Below are 17,330 nucleotides of genomic sequence, written 5' to 3'. Positions count from 1 at the left end.
ATGGATGTGTTTACTTAACTAACACAACTCACTAATTTCACTTTTAAATTAAATTAAATTTAAAATACTGGAATGAACACATTTGAAACATCTGTGTTGGGGTAGTGAGATCACTTTGTAGGGATTTGGGCTTATTCAAATAAAGTAAAATGCCCCACCCCACCTTGACAACTGTGCAGCATTTCTCCCAGATCTCATGGAGGACTGGACATAGTGCTCAGGCTGCGGCTCCCAGATGCTGATGGTCTCTTCTGCGGTGCTCTTCACAGGCCGTCTCTGGTCACCAGTGCAGCCCTCACCACTGGCGGTGCCACGTCCACTCCAACATAATAGACCTCTGCCATGAGGAGACGAGCTGAATGTAGAGGAGGAGGAGCACACCCGGGAGTTCATTATTAACCAGGGTTAAACCGTTAGTGTTACGAAATAGAAGTAAACACAGATATTAACGTATGCACGTCGTGTATTTGCTTTAAATAAAGATTTATTTTCCGTGGTCATGGATCATCAGACACTGAAATCGTCCTCAGTTGAATTAGATAACGCAGCGCTACCCGTGCAGCTACAACAGAGATAATAGAGATGTTCCACCTAAAACAGAATAACATTACACACACACACACACACACAAGGCTTTATCTAAAGCAGAGGGCTGCTGTGACTCGGATAGTACAACATGTTCGACCTTACCGGCAGATCAAAATCTCATTCCAAAGCACAAAACATCACTTTTGAGTTTCTCTGAAAACGTACTTTGAGCCGGACACAGTTGTCGCGACGGAACGCGAAAGCGGCCAAAATAGGTCAAAGTCGCATTTTTTGTGTTGAGTCAGATGAAGTCCAAGGCAAGACAATCGGGCACCGTGAATATTTTGTTTTTTTTCTTGATATCTCCCTCTCTTTGTAGAGCCAAGATTTTTAAAAGATTGTTGAATCACGGAAAAATCACTGCAACACAAACAATACAGATCCATAGCTGAGCATTGTACATTAGCCCATGTATACTGTGGGAAATGGAAGTACCCTATGGGCCTCACTACAAACTTACTTCCAAAAGAAAAACCCTCAATTTTCATTTAGAAGTATATAATATAATGACCAATCATAAAAAAATATTATCGACCAGATAAAAAGAGCCATTGCCAAAAAAAAAGCCGAAGGGAAAACTGGGCCCCAGACTTCTGTCTATCTGGTTCATCTTCTTAGGTGCACATAGATTTATTAATTGCAACTTTTTGTACTTTGAGTTTGCATGACTTAGAAAGGCTTTGTATTATTATCTTATCTTGTGGCTTTGCCTTGTGGCTTTGCCCTGTCTCAAAATCTAGCTGTTATTAGTTTTAGTGAAACCTGTGCTTTACAGTGTGTTTTCATCAATAAACTGTTGTTTAATCAAACAATGACAAACTGGCACACAGAAAACCTGGAGCCATTTCGTAACTAATTTCATTAACAATGGCTCTGTTCCATTTAAGGGTCCCAGTGACAATGAGGCCAGCGTGCACAACGCATGGGCTGTGGAGCTGGCAAACCTAAATGGCGTTCAGCCATCACTATTGTTATTCATATCTGTGCTTATGTTCTATGACATGTCAGAATGTCTGCTGTGAAAAAGGTCTGTTACAAAAATATTATCTACAAGAGCACAGGCTGTGTACATGAATTACTAACCATTCATATGTGAACAGAATATCTAAGATTAAACTTACTGTAGTAGATAATAATCTGTTAGGGCTGCGAAACTGGCTTGGTTGTAAAAAATGGGGACAATAATCTGCCATGAAAAACTCTGAAGAAATAACATGTCAGACTTTCTACTCTGCAGCCCGCCTCGCCACTTTCCTCTATTGTGTTCTTTTCTTCGAAGAGATAAACAGCTGTCTAAAGGAAGTAGCGCTGGCTGTGATCAGCGTGTTTGGACCAGGAATGATCAGCAGAGATGGAGTACAGAGGAAAAACCAAGCAGCAGGACAGGAAGAAACAGATGGTCTTTAAACAAACACTGCACGGACATGTTTTGAAATCTCATCTGTCTCTCTCACTGCTCGGGGTGTCTCAGACAGAGTGTGTGTCCTCTCTCTCTGGTCCACGCCTGAAGGTAATCAAAACTTTGCTCTGTTGATACATCAACACATGTATATAGAGTTTTTCTCTGTGTTTTGCTCTCATGAAGAGGGGGCAGTGTTTCCATGGACCCTGGTCTGTCCCACCTCTGTACAACAAAAAGCAGGCCTGTTGGGAGGCAGGCAGGACCAGCTCCTGATTAGAAAACTACATGCAGTGGAAACAGCTGGCCCGGGCAGGGAGGAGGAAAGCACTGTTATCTAAAGGCGACCCCGTCGGCCAGCAGAGGGGAAAAGCTGACAGAGAAACACGGAAGCACGACCGGAGCACAGCGGTACTTAAATAGGAAAATGCTGGTCGGTGGGGCTTCACAGGTGTACAGAGAGACACACAGGGAGAAATAACGTATTTACATGGGAAGCTGCTCTGTTCTGTGAGAAGAGAGGAGAAAAGAAGAAAAAGAAGGCTGAGGTTTGTTTGCCTTCATTACTGTTGCGGTATTAGACCCAAAAGTTTTTAAAGCATTCCAGTGCTGGCTTTCTACTTCAGGGTGTCAAATACTTCCAAATGGGTGTGTGCTCGGCTGTGTTGTGAGGACAACATGTCATCTCAAGAGTGTTGACCTCAGCCGGCTCTGGATCTCTCAGGCTGTCTGAGGCTTGTTAACATTATTTATAGTTGGCTGAGGAGAACATGTTGAATAAATACAATGGGGGAGCCAGACAGACTGGACTGCAGCTGTACAGAGGCTTCAGTCATTAATGCAGCTTCACATTCACCTATGAGGCCTTTGAGAGTGTGAGCGCAGAATATAATAAACATGTTTTATGCATCAGGGGGAAGCAAAGATCATGTTTTAGGGCTAAATTTTTAATCATGTTTGGGCTAAAAAAAATTTTATCATGATAAATTTGCCTTAATGGTGATTATTGTTATGATAACTTCTTTTTAATGCATCAGTGCATTTCACTGGTGTGATGTTCTAAATACACATAACAGCCAGTGAAAATGATGTACTTAAACTATACCATAGCTAATTAGTTGATTAAGATACAATATAACTTTATTTTTGAAAGCCAAAAACAATCAGTTTACATAACAAAATGAAATAGGCTATCCATAGAAACAGTATGTACTGTTTGTCCAGTGGTGGTGCAATGCATGAATGAAAGTGCACAGACTGGTTTACTAGTGTGTGTGTTATGAATTATAAACAATGAAAAAACAGACAGGTGCATCTGAGTTACTGTGTTACAAATTACAAACTGAGAAATATGAAGAGTGAATGACAAACTTAGATTTCCATATGAGTTGTGTTGTAGCTATTCTCACACTGATTTTTATGGACTTTGAACAATTAAATGAAATTTTCATTATGATCAAATTTAGGTCAGTAAGACATCACGTGGTATAAAAAATTGAATTCAGTTCAGTATTACAGTTAGACTTATATATATACTGTAGATGCTGTACGATCGTTTCCCATACGCGGCCTACAATAAACAAATGTATGTTCATTTCACTCATCTTTGTTTATCTTTGTTGTCTCTATAGGTCACCTGTTCTTGGCACTTGTTGTTACTTCCAATAACACACATCCTCATGTTCAGCGAAAGAAATCGAAGAGGAACCTCAAACATGCATGTACCTGTAGAACTACATTTTTAAAAGTGCGTTGTTCTTTAAAACAAATGTGCTCCTGGGGGCAGGTCTGACCTGTCATTTTCACCTCTCCTCTTTTCTCAATGCCTCTTCCTCTTGCCTAATACTTGACCAGCTGTCAACACTTACCTTTTGAACTGTTACTATGTTTCTGTAAACACTGATGATACCACATCGCCACATTTTGATGATGAAACAATCACCGCAGGTTATGAATGTGCTCGTGTGTTTTGGTCTGTGAAACTCGACCTTGTGTCAGCAATATGCTCAGGATCAAAAACATCTTACAACAGATCATTTGGAACAGGTCTTACTTCAGGATGGGTAACTAATTATTGACAATATATATATGGATAACTTTTATTTATTTATCTATTTATGTGAGCACAGATAAAATGGCTTGATTCAACCTCTAATTATCATTGGTTGTTGTACGTTTTCTCACTTTAATTATATGGTTTTTGAACAGTTTTATTTTTTTTTTTAAACTTCACTATGATTATGATAAATGTGATTTTTAACCAGGCCATAGCCACAGTCCTCAATATACAGCTTCACAGTATCAGTTCGAATTATTGCAGTAGTATACTAAATGTTTGGTTGTTCCATTATTATTATTCACACAGCTTTGTTGTGTCTATACTTTCATTTCAGCTGCAGGAACTCAGTAAAGGCACTTCCAAGCATGCACAGCTGTAGATATTAAATTTTTAAAATGTGTTGTTCCATACACAAAATAGTTTGTGGTGGCAGGTATGATTCTCCTCCCTGTTTCTATCTCTCTACCTTCCCTGTAACCACATCCATTTCTAATCCAGCCATCACATTCATCTTTTACTATAAACATTGATTGATTTCAATATCCACTGCATTATGATAATGAAGTAATCATGTGTTTTGATGTACTGTTTTATGGTAATGTGTTGAAACTCTGGGATCTTGTGGCTTAAGGCTAAACTCAACAGACCATCTGGAGAAGCCTCACCTCGGATGGGTAACTAATAATTGAGCGGGTAACTAAATATTCAACACCTAACGTAATCCCAGAGTACATGCTCCACTGTCTGATTACCTAATCTCCATAAGCCATCGCGAGGGGGGCGTGGATATGGCTCTTGTAGAGCAACCTGCATGTCATTAGACATGCCCGCCCACAAATCATCCTCAAGCCAATCAAAGCCGTAGAATGAATCATTGTTATTTTCAGTTAGAGCTGCCTAGCTTAGAGGTGGATAAAGTTCGTCTCCACGTTGGAAGTGATAGAAAGTATTATCCCTATTCAGCACCGTTCTAGTTTTTGGGCAAGGAGGATAAATCAGAAGAGGACCCTTGAGGTGTAAACCACACTGAGGCTCGGCGGCAGGGGAACGACGTTTTTGTTGATGATCGCACGGTCCTTTCTTGACTTTATCCTCCTTCCCAAAAAACTAGAAACGGTGCCTGAATAGGGATAATACTTTCTATCACTTTCCCAACGTCGGGAGTACAGAACTTTATCCAAACCTCTAAGCTGCAGCCTCTACTGAAACAATAACAATGATGTCATTTCTACGGTTCTGATTGCTTGAAGATGATTTGAGTGGGGCGGTGCATTCTAATGACATGCAGGTTGCTCTGACAACGAGCATATCCACGCCCCCCTCCGATGGCTTATGGGATATAGGTAATGCAGACAGCAGTGGAGCAATGTACTCTGGGATCTACGTGAGTGTTTTTTGAATATTTAGTTACCCGCTTCACTTATTAGTTACCCATCCTGAACGGTTGAGGCTTCTCCAGATGGTTCTGTTGAGTTTAGCCTAGCCACAAGCATCCAGAGTTTCAACACCACATTACGGCATAAAACAGTTACATCCAAAACAACATTGATCTTACTTTCGATTATCATATGCAGTGATATGAAATCATCCAATGTTTATAGTAAAAAAGTATGAATGCTGATGGCTGGATTAGAAATTGGATTGTGGTTATCAAGGCAAGGTAAGAGAGATAAGAAGACAGGCAGTGAGATCATACCTGCCACCACAAACATATTTTTTTGGTATGGAACACACAACATTTTTAAAAAATTGTTATATCTTACAGCTGTGATGCTTTAGGAAGTGCACTTCTGAGTTCCTGCAGTGAAAATGAAGTATAGGACAACAAAGCTGTGTGAAAATAATAATGGACAAACAAAACATTTTAGTACTCTACTGCAATAATCGAACTGATACTGTGAACTGATATTTGAGGACTTGTGCTATGGGCCTCGTTAAAAAATAAAGCAATTTATTCAATAATTCATAGTTGAAGTTTAAAAAAAAAAATACTGTTCTTAATCGTAAATAACACCATATAATTAAAAGTGAGAAAACGTACAACAACCAATTGACGCATAATTTAGAGTTGAATTCAAGCCATTATCTGTGCTTCACACTTAAAAATATAATAAGTAATAAGTTATCCGATATATATATTGTCAATAATAGTCTTGAAGATTACCCATCCTGAAGTAAAGACCTCGTTCCAACATATGATCTGTTGAAGATCGTTTTTGATCCTAGAGGCATATTGCTGACACAAAGGTCGAGTTCCACAGACAAACACACGGAGCACATTCATAACCTGCGGTGATTGTTTCATTCATCAAAAATGTTGGCGATGTGGTATCATGCAGTGGTTTACAGAAAACCATAGTAACAGTTACAAAAGGTAAGTGTTGACAGCTGGGTCTCAAGTATAGTTAAAGGCAACGAGGAAGAGGCATTGAGAAAGAAGAGAGGTGAAAATGACAGTCAGACCTGCCCCCAGGAGCACATTTGTTTATAAGAACAACGCACTTGTAAAAAATGTAGTTCTACAGGTAACATGCATGTTTGATGTCCTCTTCGAATTTCTTTCCGCTGAAATGCAGGGATGTGTGTTTATGGAAGTACAACAAGTGGCCAAGACAGGTGACCCTATAGAGACAACAAAGATTAACACAAAGATGGAGTGTGAACATGCAACCATACAGTTTTAGCCGCGTATGCGGAAAACGATCGTTACAGCATCTAGCAAAGTATAATATATAAGTCTAGACTGTAATACTGCAACTGCAATTCAATTTTGTATACCCACTTGATGTCTTTACTGCACCACCTAAATTTTGATTTCATAATGAAAATTTCAATTTACATTGTTCAAAGGTCCATAAAAATCAGTGTGAGAATAGCTAACAACAACTTCACTATGCGAAATCTAAGTTTAGTCATTCAACTCTTCATCTTCTCATTTGTAATTTTGTAACACAGTAAACTCAGATGCACCTGTCTGTTTTTTCATTGTTTATAATTGCATAACACACCACACTAGTAAACCAGTCTGTGCACATTTTCATTCATGGCATTGCACCACCACTGACAAACAGTTACATACTGTTTCTTATAGGATAGCCTATATTCATTTTTGTTATGTAAAACTGATTGTTTTGGCTTTCAAAAATTAAAGTTATATTTGTATCTTAATCAAACTAATAGCTCATGGTATAGTTCAAAGTACATCATTTTTCTACTGCTGTTATGTCGTATTTAGAAGCATCACCATGATATGCTATCTATGCATAATAAGAATTCATTCATAACAATAATCACCATTAAGCCAAATTATATTATAAATTTTTTTCTTTAGCCCAACTGATTTTCAAAATTTAGCCCTAAAACATGTTCTTTTGCTTCCCCCTTGATGCATAATAAAAACATGTTTATTATATTCTGCGCTCACATCTCAAAGGCTCATCTAGGTGAATGTGAAGCTGCCATTAATGACTGAAGGCCTCTGTACAGCTGGCAGTCCAGTCTGTTCTGGCCTCCCCCATTTGTAATTATTTCAACATTGTCTCCTCAAGTTAGTTAGTAACACATCATAAATCAGGATTGTTTTTTCATACCACTGTGAATGTTTAGGTTGGTTTATTCAAGTTTGAATTCTTAATGCTACAACTACACCCTTCAACCATTTATGTCTTACTTTTAACCAATATATCAACCGTTTATCCACCACTGTTAGCTATTTCAACCGTTTATCCACCACTGTTAGCTATATCAACCGTTTATCCATCACTGTTAGCTATTTCAACCTTTCATCCATCACTGTTAGCTATTTCAACCGTTTATCCATCACTGTTAGCTATATCAACCGTTTATCCATTACTTTTAGCTAATTATTTTAGCTATTTATAATTTACTTTTATTCTTTAAAGCATTTGTTTTTAACTGTTAAGCTGTTCACTGTTTCACCTCTCTGCTAGCTTGCTAACTCTCATGCACTGTCTCAGTGGAACTGCCTCAGGTTGGTTGGAGGTGTTCACTGTACAGTCAGGGAAGTTGCTTACTGCTTTTTAAATGACAATATATTGACTAAACATCAGCATCACAACAGTTCTCAATGTTTGGAGGTTGATTTTTCAGCACAAAACACAAATATGTAGGTATATTGTTTTTTGACCAACTCATCCTCTCCATTTAAAGTTGAGCTACGTACATTTGTAAAAAATAAATCAGTTCTTGTTTATTTATACAGCCCAATGTCACAAATCAACAATACAATCTATAAACACATAGTGTACTGTATGTGTTGAACTATGCTGCAGTGCCTGCTGATGTAATCACAACCTGCCCTCTTATAATTTCCTCATGGATATCACCTTTGTAAATGCCCTGAATGAATGTGTCTATAATGTTTATCTGTTCCAGAAAGTGACCCAGGGTGTGGAGAGGAAGCAGGTTCGTGGTGTTGGCTTTGATGCCACCTGCTCTCTGGTGGTTCTGGACCAAAGCTTCCAGCCTGTGTCAGTCAATCAGGGTGGTGAGTGAGTTACCTGGCCTGAACACTTTGCAAAGCATCATTCATGTACATCTAATTACACAGGTGTGGGTTATTAAGGGCAGGATTAACTTTGCTTTTGAGATACTGATTGAAAATGTTCAGGTTGTAAAATTTGTAATGAAATTTTTCAGTTGGTTAATTTTGCTTGGATGTGTTGTTTTAGTCTAATGTAATGTGACACTTTATCGATCCCTGAAGGTAAAGTCCCCGCCTCCACAGTGAGGTCAGAGGTCAGGGTCAGCTACTGAACAGAACCCCTGGAGCTGGTAGGGATTTGTGTTTTTTTCCAATGAATCAAGGTAGACTCAGACTTAGACTAGGGGTCAGGACCCAGATACTCAGGTTAAATGACTGATTATATGCTGCGAAGACATTGCACATCACAAAAGCTTTGTCTGTCATCTACCAATAGACCAGTTTCATCTTAAAATTACATCCTGGATATTCAGTCCATGCAGTATTAGCTATTTCATACATTTTGTTCACAATCATTTCTCTTCTCCAGGTGACAGACAAAGTAACGTGGTGATGTGGATGGACCATCGTGCTGCAGAACAGGCCGTTCGTATAACCAACGCCGGCCACAAGGTCCTGAGCAGGGTGGGAGGGGTCATGTCACCTGAGATGCAGCCCCCTAAGCTGCTCTGGCTCAAAGAGGTGAGAGGTGAGCGAGGTCACCACAGGACCACCGATCTCTCTGGGTTTTATTGTTGCTCTCTGTACCGGGTGGTCAGCATGTGGTGGGTGTTGTTTTAGCCTCACCTCGTGTAGGACAGATTCTTCATAACACGATAACAGCCTCCAAAACTGCTTTATGGTTCAGCTCTGACCAGTCAGTACATACATGTGTTGTTATGACTCACTAACCTGAGGTTCATCACATTTACTCTTGTGTCTTTATCAGAATCTCAAAGAAAGCTGCTGGAACAAAGCTGCTCACTTCTTTGACCTGCCTGACTTTCTGTCTTGGAAAGCAACAGGCTGTTTAACAAGGTGAACTTTGCGGGTTTATTATTATTCAAACTTTTATCCGTGAGTCATTAACACTTATTTATTGTGCATCTGTAATATGAAGGTGTGGTATGTGTATAATAGAAATATCAGAGGTGGGATGAAGAAGGTGACCTACAAAGTGTTGCTGGTATTACGATCTCTGTTGATGGGCTGCTGTTGAAATATTATCCTGGTATCAAATGTCTGTTTTAAAGAAAGACTGGGGTTGTCCTCAATAGCAGGACTAATTCTAAGAAATGTGTCTTTTATCATGGACAAAGTGTTGTTGATACTGTGGCCTTCAAAGAATGTCTTGAACACAGATTAGAAAAGCATGTTTTTTTAATGAAATATCTTGGGGAGCACATTAAAGGACTGTCCTGAAATGTTCCACAGATCTTTATGTACTCTGGTGTGTAAATGGACGTATTGCCCTCCAGAGGGATGGGATGCCAGCTTCTGGACTAGCATTGGATTGGAGGATCTCCTGGAAAATAACTTTTCCAAATTAGGTCAGAGAATCAAAACCTTATTGCTCCAAATCATCTCTTAGTATACTCATACTTTTACAATGGGACTCTAATTAAATCTTTCGTTTAATTCCAAAAATGTTGTGGAAAAAGTTCTCTGAACGTTTGTTTCTTCATCTTTCCAAACAGACTGTCTTCACAAGAGTCCTTTCATTATTTAAGCTGTAGCATTTCTGTCATCCAGGCAGCGTGACGTGTTCTCCAGGGAGCCCACTGGGAGACGGCCTCACTCAGCAGGCAGCAGCAGATTTGGGATTGGACCCAGGAACTGCAGTTGGTGCTTCTCTCATTGATGCTCATGCTGGAGGCCTAGGTATCACCCACTGAAACACAATTACTGGGACATTAATGTCTACTGCTGTCATGAAGAAACTGTCATTGTCTGATACAGTCTACACTGTGTTTTCTAAGGTGCATTCAGTAGCTTTGCCAGTTCCACATGACAGTGAGAGGGAACCTTGTGACTCTGTTACACTCTCACGCTTCAGAGGATATTAAAGAGATGAGGGAGGCATAACATTTAATGTTGGTGATGCTTATTTACCTCTGCCAAGGAGGTTGTGTTTTCACCCTCGTCTCTTTATTTGTCGGCAGGATTACATAAAAAATACTGAACTGATTGGTGCTGAACTTGGCGGAAAGATGGGAAACAGGCCAGGGAAGAAGTCATTAAATTCTCGGGCAGTTCCACATCATTTACTATGAATTTGAATATTTTTCTATGAAATCTGGTCTCTGCCTGCACTCCTCTCACTGCCTTTCTAGTTCTTTTATGTATTTATTTATTTTATTTTTTATTTTTTGCAAAGTTGACATTTTGGTGTGAGACGAAGCTCCTGAATAGTTACAAATGGTTCGTCTTCTGTGGGTGAAGAGCATAAATACAGTGAAGTTCTCAACTACTTACCCAGTAGATTTTTATATTTTTTCTGCACAAATGTAAGATTTAGCATCATCATGGTGCTGGAAAATTCTCAGTCAAGGGGACATGAATATCCACGTCACATGACGTTTTCAGTATCATATGTACAAAGTTAAACATTTGAGATGATGATGGCACCAGAAGAAAGATCATGCAGTGTCTAAATCTGCTAAGGTCTTACACTGCTGGTCTTCCAGAACTCTTCCATATTTAGTTACAAACCTCTGCCATTTTGAAAGGTCATGCTGCTGTAGTGTACACTGTATCTACGAGCACTTTGTTGACTGTTTCTTTGGTTCAGAGATCCTGACCATCTGGTTTTGTTCTGGGAGGTAAACTGTTCATGAACTCTGCCCTCTGACCCTGTGGCTTTGACCTCTGACGATCACACATTGTTGCATCAGTCAAAGGTTAAAACACGCTGAACTTTTAGTTGTTGTACATGTCAGAGTGATGTACTCCCCCGTGCCCCCGCACATAGATCAACCCCTCCACCTTAAACTCAAACCAGCTTGACAAACATTATTCCAGCAGTTAGTGTCACTGGTGAATCCCACGTGAAGGTTATGAGGCCGCTTCAAAAGGATTTAAAGCTTTTGATCTGTAAATCAGTGTTATTAGTCCCTGATGGGGCTCTAACAGCAGTTTGTATAAGGAAACACTTAAAAACTGAAAAACAGAAAATACATTCTCATATATAATTCAAATGAAATATCACATCCCATTCCAGGTGTGATAGGTGCAGATGTAAAAGGCTTTAACCTGCCATGTGAGGACCGGCCGATCACCTCACGCATGGCGATGATCTGTGGAACATCAACCTGTCACATGGCGGTGAGTGGTTCACAGCTACAGTTCACCTGCTGTGTTAAGTTTTCTTAACATTAGCAACAGCGTTTCCTGCCCTGATGACCTCCCTCACACTCATCACTGCATGACTAATACAGCACCTCCTACCATTAATCACGCACTCACAGCCTCTGTATCGTAACCAAGACTTAGCAACTCTGAAGTGATGTAAAGCTAATACTAATACACAAGTACTCAGTCTATTTTTAAGTAGTGTGATAAATCATCTTTCCCAGTAATGCTGATGACAGGGCCACTGTATTATGTAATTTTTTACATATATCACATCTTCAATGCATTTTTATTGTATGTAGACTTGATCTTGTTTTGTTCATCTGAAATTGAAATAGCTGTTTCCACTGCCATTTAAAACACACATTAAACTTTTCATTGTGATGTGTGTCAGATCAGCGAGCAGCCTCTGTTTGTGCCAGGAGTGTGGGGACCCTGCCTGTCTGCCATGGTGCCTGACCTGTGGCTCAACGAGGGAGGACAGAGTGCGACAGGAAGGCTGGTCAGTCCACTCTCAAGCTTTGAGCATGATTTTATTGACCTGTTTCTTCAGGCTGCTCAGTAACAGAGAACTTTGTGCAAGTAGAGACAAAATGAAACAATCCATGTGTGAGTTCACCCCAAAACACACGTACACGCGATCACACATCTGGCCACATAAACAAACAAAATCTGAAATAAAGAAGTTGCTTTTATTCGCTGTCACTCAGATACGAGCACCTGTCAAAGAAATGCTTGTAAAGATGAAGATTAATGAGGAACATGCAAGGCAGGTTGATACCTGTCTCTTTATGTCCTGCCACCATGATACATGGTATGTGGGACATTATGCTGTGATGCTGGTGTCTGTGACTCTGCAGACACATTCATGTGAAGGAGATAAGTGGTATAAATGCTTACACCACAGGTTCCACATGTAATGTCCACAAAACAATCTAAATGCCTCCTGTTGATAATTGATCAAAAGACATAAAGGCTGCTCTTTGGTCCTGTTCAGATCTGGCATTGACAGCCCATCACAAGTGAACAGCTCTTAGCACGTCAATTCACACCTGGCTTTAAAATGCATCTCCACATGCGTCTCTAGGATGTATTTGTGTCCAGATCACTTCTAAATGAGGTCTGAGTGATCGGATCGCAAATGCATCAATTCGTCTTGGGGTGTGTTCACGCTTGACTTTAGAGCTATCTCCTTGTGATTGGATCACCTGAGACGAATGTTAATGTCATGTCTGAACAGGGCCTTTTTTAAAATAAATCTGATTTGTTTAAATATTTGTTTGTTTTCCTAAATTGAATATCTTTTGGTTTTAAACTGTTGGTTTGACAATATACGCTGTTATGTAACGTCACTTTAAGCTGCAGTGTAAAGTTATTTAACTGTTAAACAATTAACTGAAAATAAGTGATGTAAATAATCAGCGGTGGCAGCCTCAACAACCTTTTTGCTATCAGCTGTACGATCTGTGAGTCAGTCGCTGCTGAACCATATTTCTCTCTCCCCCCTCAGATTGACCACATGGTGAAGGGCCACGCTGCCTACACCCAGCTCCAGGAACAGGCACAGCAGAGGTCAGCTGATGAGTTTAGTGTTGCACTTACCACAAACATCTCAGCACAGCTGTCATCCCCGTTCACTTGAGTAAGCGTCAGAAACATTAGAAGCTTAGTAAGGCCGTATATCCTGCACAACTCTATTCTATGGAAGTTGAACATAAGATAGATAATAGATCATTTTCATGACATTTATTTAAAATGAAACAAAGACGCTCTGGTATTGTCTATGCTCGCCCACTGACGTGGCGTAACACATGATCAGTCAGGCCTGTGCTTTTACTGTTATTACAAGTTATAATGTCTTCTGTGAAAAATGCATTTGAAACATTTTTGATATTATTTCATCAGTTTCCTCACTGTGCTTTTCCCCAGATTTGCCTTTACAGGCAAGAACATCTACAACTACCTGAACAGCCACCTGAGTTTAATGGCTGACTCCTGTTCCGCTGTCGACCTGCTGGGATCCAGTCTCCACGTGTGGCCGGACTTCCACGGGAACAGATCGCCGCTGGCTGATCCCACTCTGAAGGGCATGGTGAGGAGACTGGACTCGGGGCTTGAAATAACTGCTTTTATGACATAAAATGGTTATTGTTTAAAGAGGAGGAACAGTTGTAGTTAAGACACTTAGAGTTATATCTTATCATATATCAGCAATAATAAGTAAAGCAAAGAAATGATGTGAAGATTCAGATGAAAATTTTAATACCACTCTCATGTTGGCGCATTAGCACAGAGCTGGACATGGAATGCAATTAGCTGAACCTAGCTTAGCATAAAGACTGGAGGAAAGGGTAAACAGTTAGCTAAACTAATGAGATAACATGCTAATCAGTGAGCTTTAGAGCTACTGGTTGGGGAATTTCTGAATTTTTGGGGAGAGCCAGGTTAGCTGTGTTCCCAGGCTTCTACATGTTAAGCTAGTCATGTCCTGGCTCCAGCTCCAGACATGAGAGTGGTATTAATCTTTTCATCTAACCTGAAAATTACAGAAATAGTCAGTCACCATGTTCAAGTCAAGAAATGTTTAATGATTTTTTGAAACTAAATAAGTTCATAATACAGTTAGCTAGCAGCTACTTGAAGCAGCTAACTTCACATAGCACCACAGTCAGGCCTCTGGGTTTTCTAAACATTCAACAGTGACTCTTATTATTCAGCAATGAAACATTTTTGCTTGAATGATTCATCAACTGTTTTGCAGGTGATTGGACTTTCTCTCTCTCAAACCTTAGATGACCTGGCTCTGCTGTATTTGGCCACTGTACAAGCCCTCGCTGTAAGTGTGCTGTGTTTCATGTTTCACGTTAACTTCCTCTGAGCCTCAGTCCGACACCCACGTACCTTCAAGTACGAAGGCAGGCTGTATTTGTTTACTTGTAACTTAAGCCCCTTTCGTTTTCTTTCTCTGCTTTCAGCTTGGTACGCTTCATATTCTGGAGGCCATGAAAGAAGCAGGACATGACATCAGAACCCTCTTCCTGTGTGGGGGGCTGAGCAAAAACTCCCTGTTTGTACAGATTCACGCCAACGCTACAGGTACAAAACACCAATGATGGATAATGACAGTATCTTATATGTATACTATTTTTAAACAAAAATGCCGCTAATATTAGAATAATTTTACCATTACATAAAGACTGTGAAGTAAACTTAACACTGGTTAGACAGAATCTACCATGAAAGCTTCTGCCCATTCCTCTGTTTTAATATCATCTCTCTCAGGACTGCCCGTGGTGTTGCCAGACCAGATGGAGGCCGTGTTGGTAGGAGCAGCAGTCTTGGGTGCATGTGCATCACAGGAGTACAGCACTATACAGGTAGAGTGACACACACACACACACACACACACACACACACACAAACACAAAACTTGCCCTTAATGACCAGAAGCATCCTTGTGTGAAGTCAACCCAGGTCACGTTTTAATGAGCCTTTTAAATATTCACATGGGAATGGGAATTCTGTCCAACATGGGCCACTGTCTGTGATTCAAGGCAGTGAAAATGCATTAGAAATTTCTCAACCAGATAGCATCTTTCATTTGACCACCCCTGCCTTCTAAATTCCCACTGCTTTCAAACCCCACATTTCCAATTTGTCTCAAGCCAAATATGAAATAACATACATTTTTTAATTTAAGAAAGCTCCCTCCAGAACCACAGAAAATGTTGTACAGGCTGAGGAGTAGTCTTAGATGAACTTCATGGTTAAAATCAGTGGTGTGCCCCTTGAGGAGCATGTTTATTTTTCAGTGTATCTATCAGTTTGCAATCCAATCTTTTTATTCCAATGAAACTGACCTCACAGCACAGCTCTTGTAATCACTGAGCCGACGGCTCCATCTGCTGGGTGGAAAAATACAATGAATATAAATAAATAAAAAGTATACTGTGCACGGCTCCGCTTGCTTCTGCCACAGAGAAGAGCCGGATTTATGCACAATGTGTTTAAGATATAAAGTGTGGATTAATCTTTAGCTAGGTCAACTTATCATCCCCTTGGTGCCGCAGTGTCACAGCTTGCAGCACAAGAGAATGACAAGCCTTTAAGCCAGATATACTAAAAATAAGACGTTATTGTTTGGACTAGGCTGCACCTGTCAACCCGTTTTCAGCCATAACTGCAGCAGCCAGTTGTTGTGTCTGATCCTCTGAGCTGCACACAGTCAACTGGCTGGATTTTGTAGGTTTAGACAGCGGAGGGGCCCTGCACTGCATTAGTAATAAACTCAGACTCACTGTTACTGTTGCAGTTGCCCTGTGTTCATACTATAACTGGGTCAGGGCTGGCCCAAGACTGAGTGTGTGTGTGTGTGTGTGTAACATGATTTATTGAGTGATGTTTTTCTTGGAATTATGTTTTAGGAGGCAATGGAGAAAATGGCAAAAGTGGGGAAAGTTGTTCAGCCTGACCATGGACTCCGAAGGTGAAGCAGGAAGATTTTTGTTTTCTGTAATGTTTATGTTACTATCCATGGGACAGAAACATAAATGGATCCAAATCCACAATGTCAAATTGAAAAAAGCAATATCTCCATGTTTCTGTCCAAAAAAACTAATCTTTGCATAAGATAATTAATTTCTACCTTTTCCTTTATTTTTTATTTCTTTATTTTATAATTTCAAATTTGCAAAATGACCCATGTAGATGAAGATTGATTTACAAATATTTTTCTGTTAAATTATTCCATTCATCCAAGGTGAAACAAAATTTATAATATTACACTAATATTCTTTAAATCTGTCAATGAGAGAAATTAACTGTGATGTACGTGTTTTCATTACAATGAAAAATAGAATATACATCACTATGCATCAAATTTGTGTTATTATTTTTCTTATTTTCAGCTTCTATGAGAGAAAGAACAAGGTGTTCCTGCGACTGTTTGCCCACCAGAGGGAGTACCAGGCCCTCATGAACCAGAGATGACACTGATGGAGGGAGGGAGGCCTAGCTAAATCCACACACTGGAAACAAGAACAGAAAGAACCTGCTGCTTTTCTTTATATCGTCTCCTTTTTTTTCCTCAATAAACTGAAGGAAAACAGTCTTCTGAGGCTGGATGTCTATGAATGAAAATATGTCTGTATCTGGTGGCAGAGCTTAGACTTTGAGGTTTGCAGGATTTGAAACCACCCGGCTGAAGACGGTAGATAAGACCTCTGTGGAGACGAGCAGGTGGAGCTCTCTGTTGCGGTCTCTATTTTACATCCAGGTCTATTCAAGGTGGAGACGAGGCTCGCTCGGCTCCATCCAAGGTGACGTCTCCATCAACTACTGTCAGCTTCAAATGTATTTCTAATAACTAATAAAAAAAAAAAATGACCGAACTCTGCTCGTGCCTTTCACTGTCACTACAATCTGATGCGTTTGATATATAATTTAGTGTA

At 39.9% G+C, this 17,330-nt stretch overlaps 1 protein-coding gene across 2 annotated transcripts in view; it reads left to right on the top strand.

Annotated features, from left to right (window-relative positions):
• fggy (FGGY carbohydrate kinase domain containing) overlaps positions 1–17,235 on the top strand; it is an 18,210-nt gene extending 975 nt beyond the window's left edge. For both annotated transcript variants that reach the window (XM_022755152.1, XM_022755151.1), the window contains exons 3-16: positions 8,442–8,553; positions 9,080–9,231; positions 9,479–9,567; positions 9,964–10,079; positions 10,282–10,410; positions 11,750–11,853; positions 12,275–12,382; positions 13,391–13,452; positions 13,810–13,972; positions 14,642–14,716; positions 14,856–14,976; positions 15,163–15,257; positions 16,305–16,366; positions 16,788–17,235. In XM_022755152.1, the coding sequence (XP_022610873.1) occupies positions 8,442–8,553; positions 9,080–9,231; positions 9,479–9,567; positions 9,964–10,079; positions 10,282–10,410; positions 11,750–11,853; positions 12,275–12,382; positions 13,391–13,452; positions 13,810–13,972; positions 14,642–14,716; positions 14,856–14,976; positions 15,163–15,257; positions 16,305–16,366; positions 16,788–16,869 (1,470 nt within the window). In that variant the 3' untranslated portion in view covers positions 16,870–17,235. The remainder of the gene's footprint in view (positions 1–8,441; positions 8,554–9,079; positions 9,232–9,478; positions 9,568–9,963; positions 10,080–10,281; positions 10,411–11,749; positions 11,854–12,274; positions 12,383–13,390; positions 13,453–13,809; positions 13,973–14,641; positions 14,717–14,855; positions 14,977–15,162; positions 15,258–16,304; positions 16,367–16,787) is intronic.
• The last annotated feature ends 95 nt before the right edge of the window (positions 17,236–17,330 follow it).

The sequence above is a fragment of the Seriola dumerili genome, unplaced genomic scaffold (assembly GCF_002260705.1).
Source record: "Seriola dumerili isolate Sdu_G_001 unplaced genomic scaffold, Sdu_1.0 BDQW01000226.1, whole genome shotgun sequence".
In the NCBI taxonomy this organism is placed as follows: domain Eukaryota; kingdom Metazoa; phylum Chordata; class Actinopteri; order Carangiformes; family Carangidae; genus Seriola; species Seriola dumerili.
This window is presented reverse-complemented; position numbering and strand designations above follow the sequence as displayed.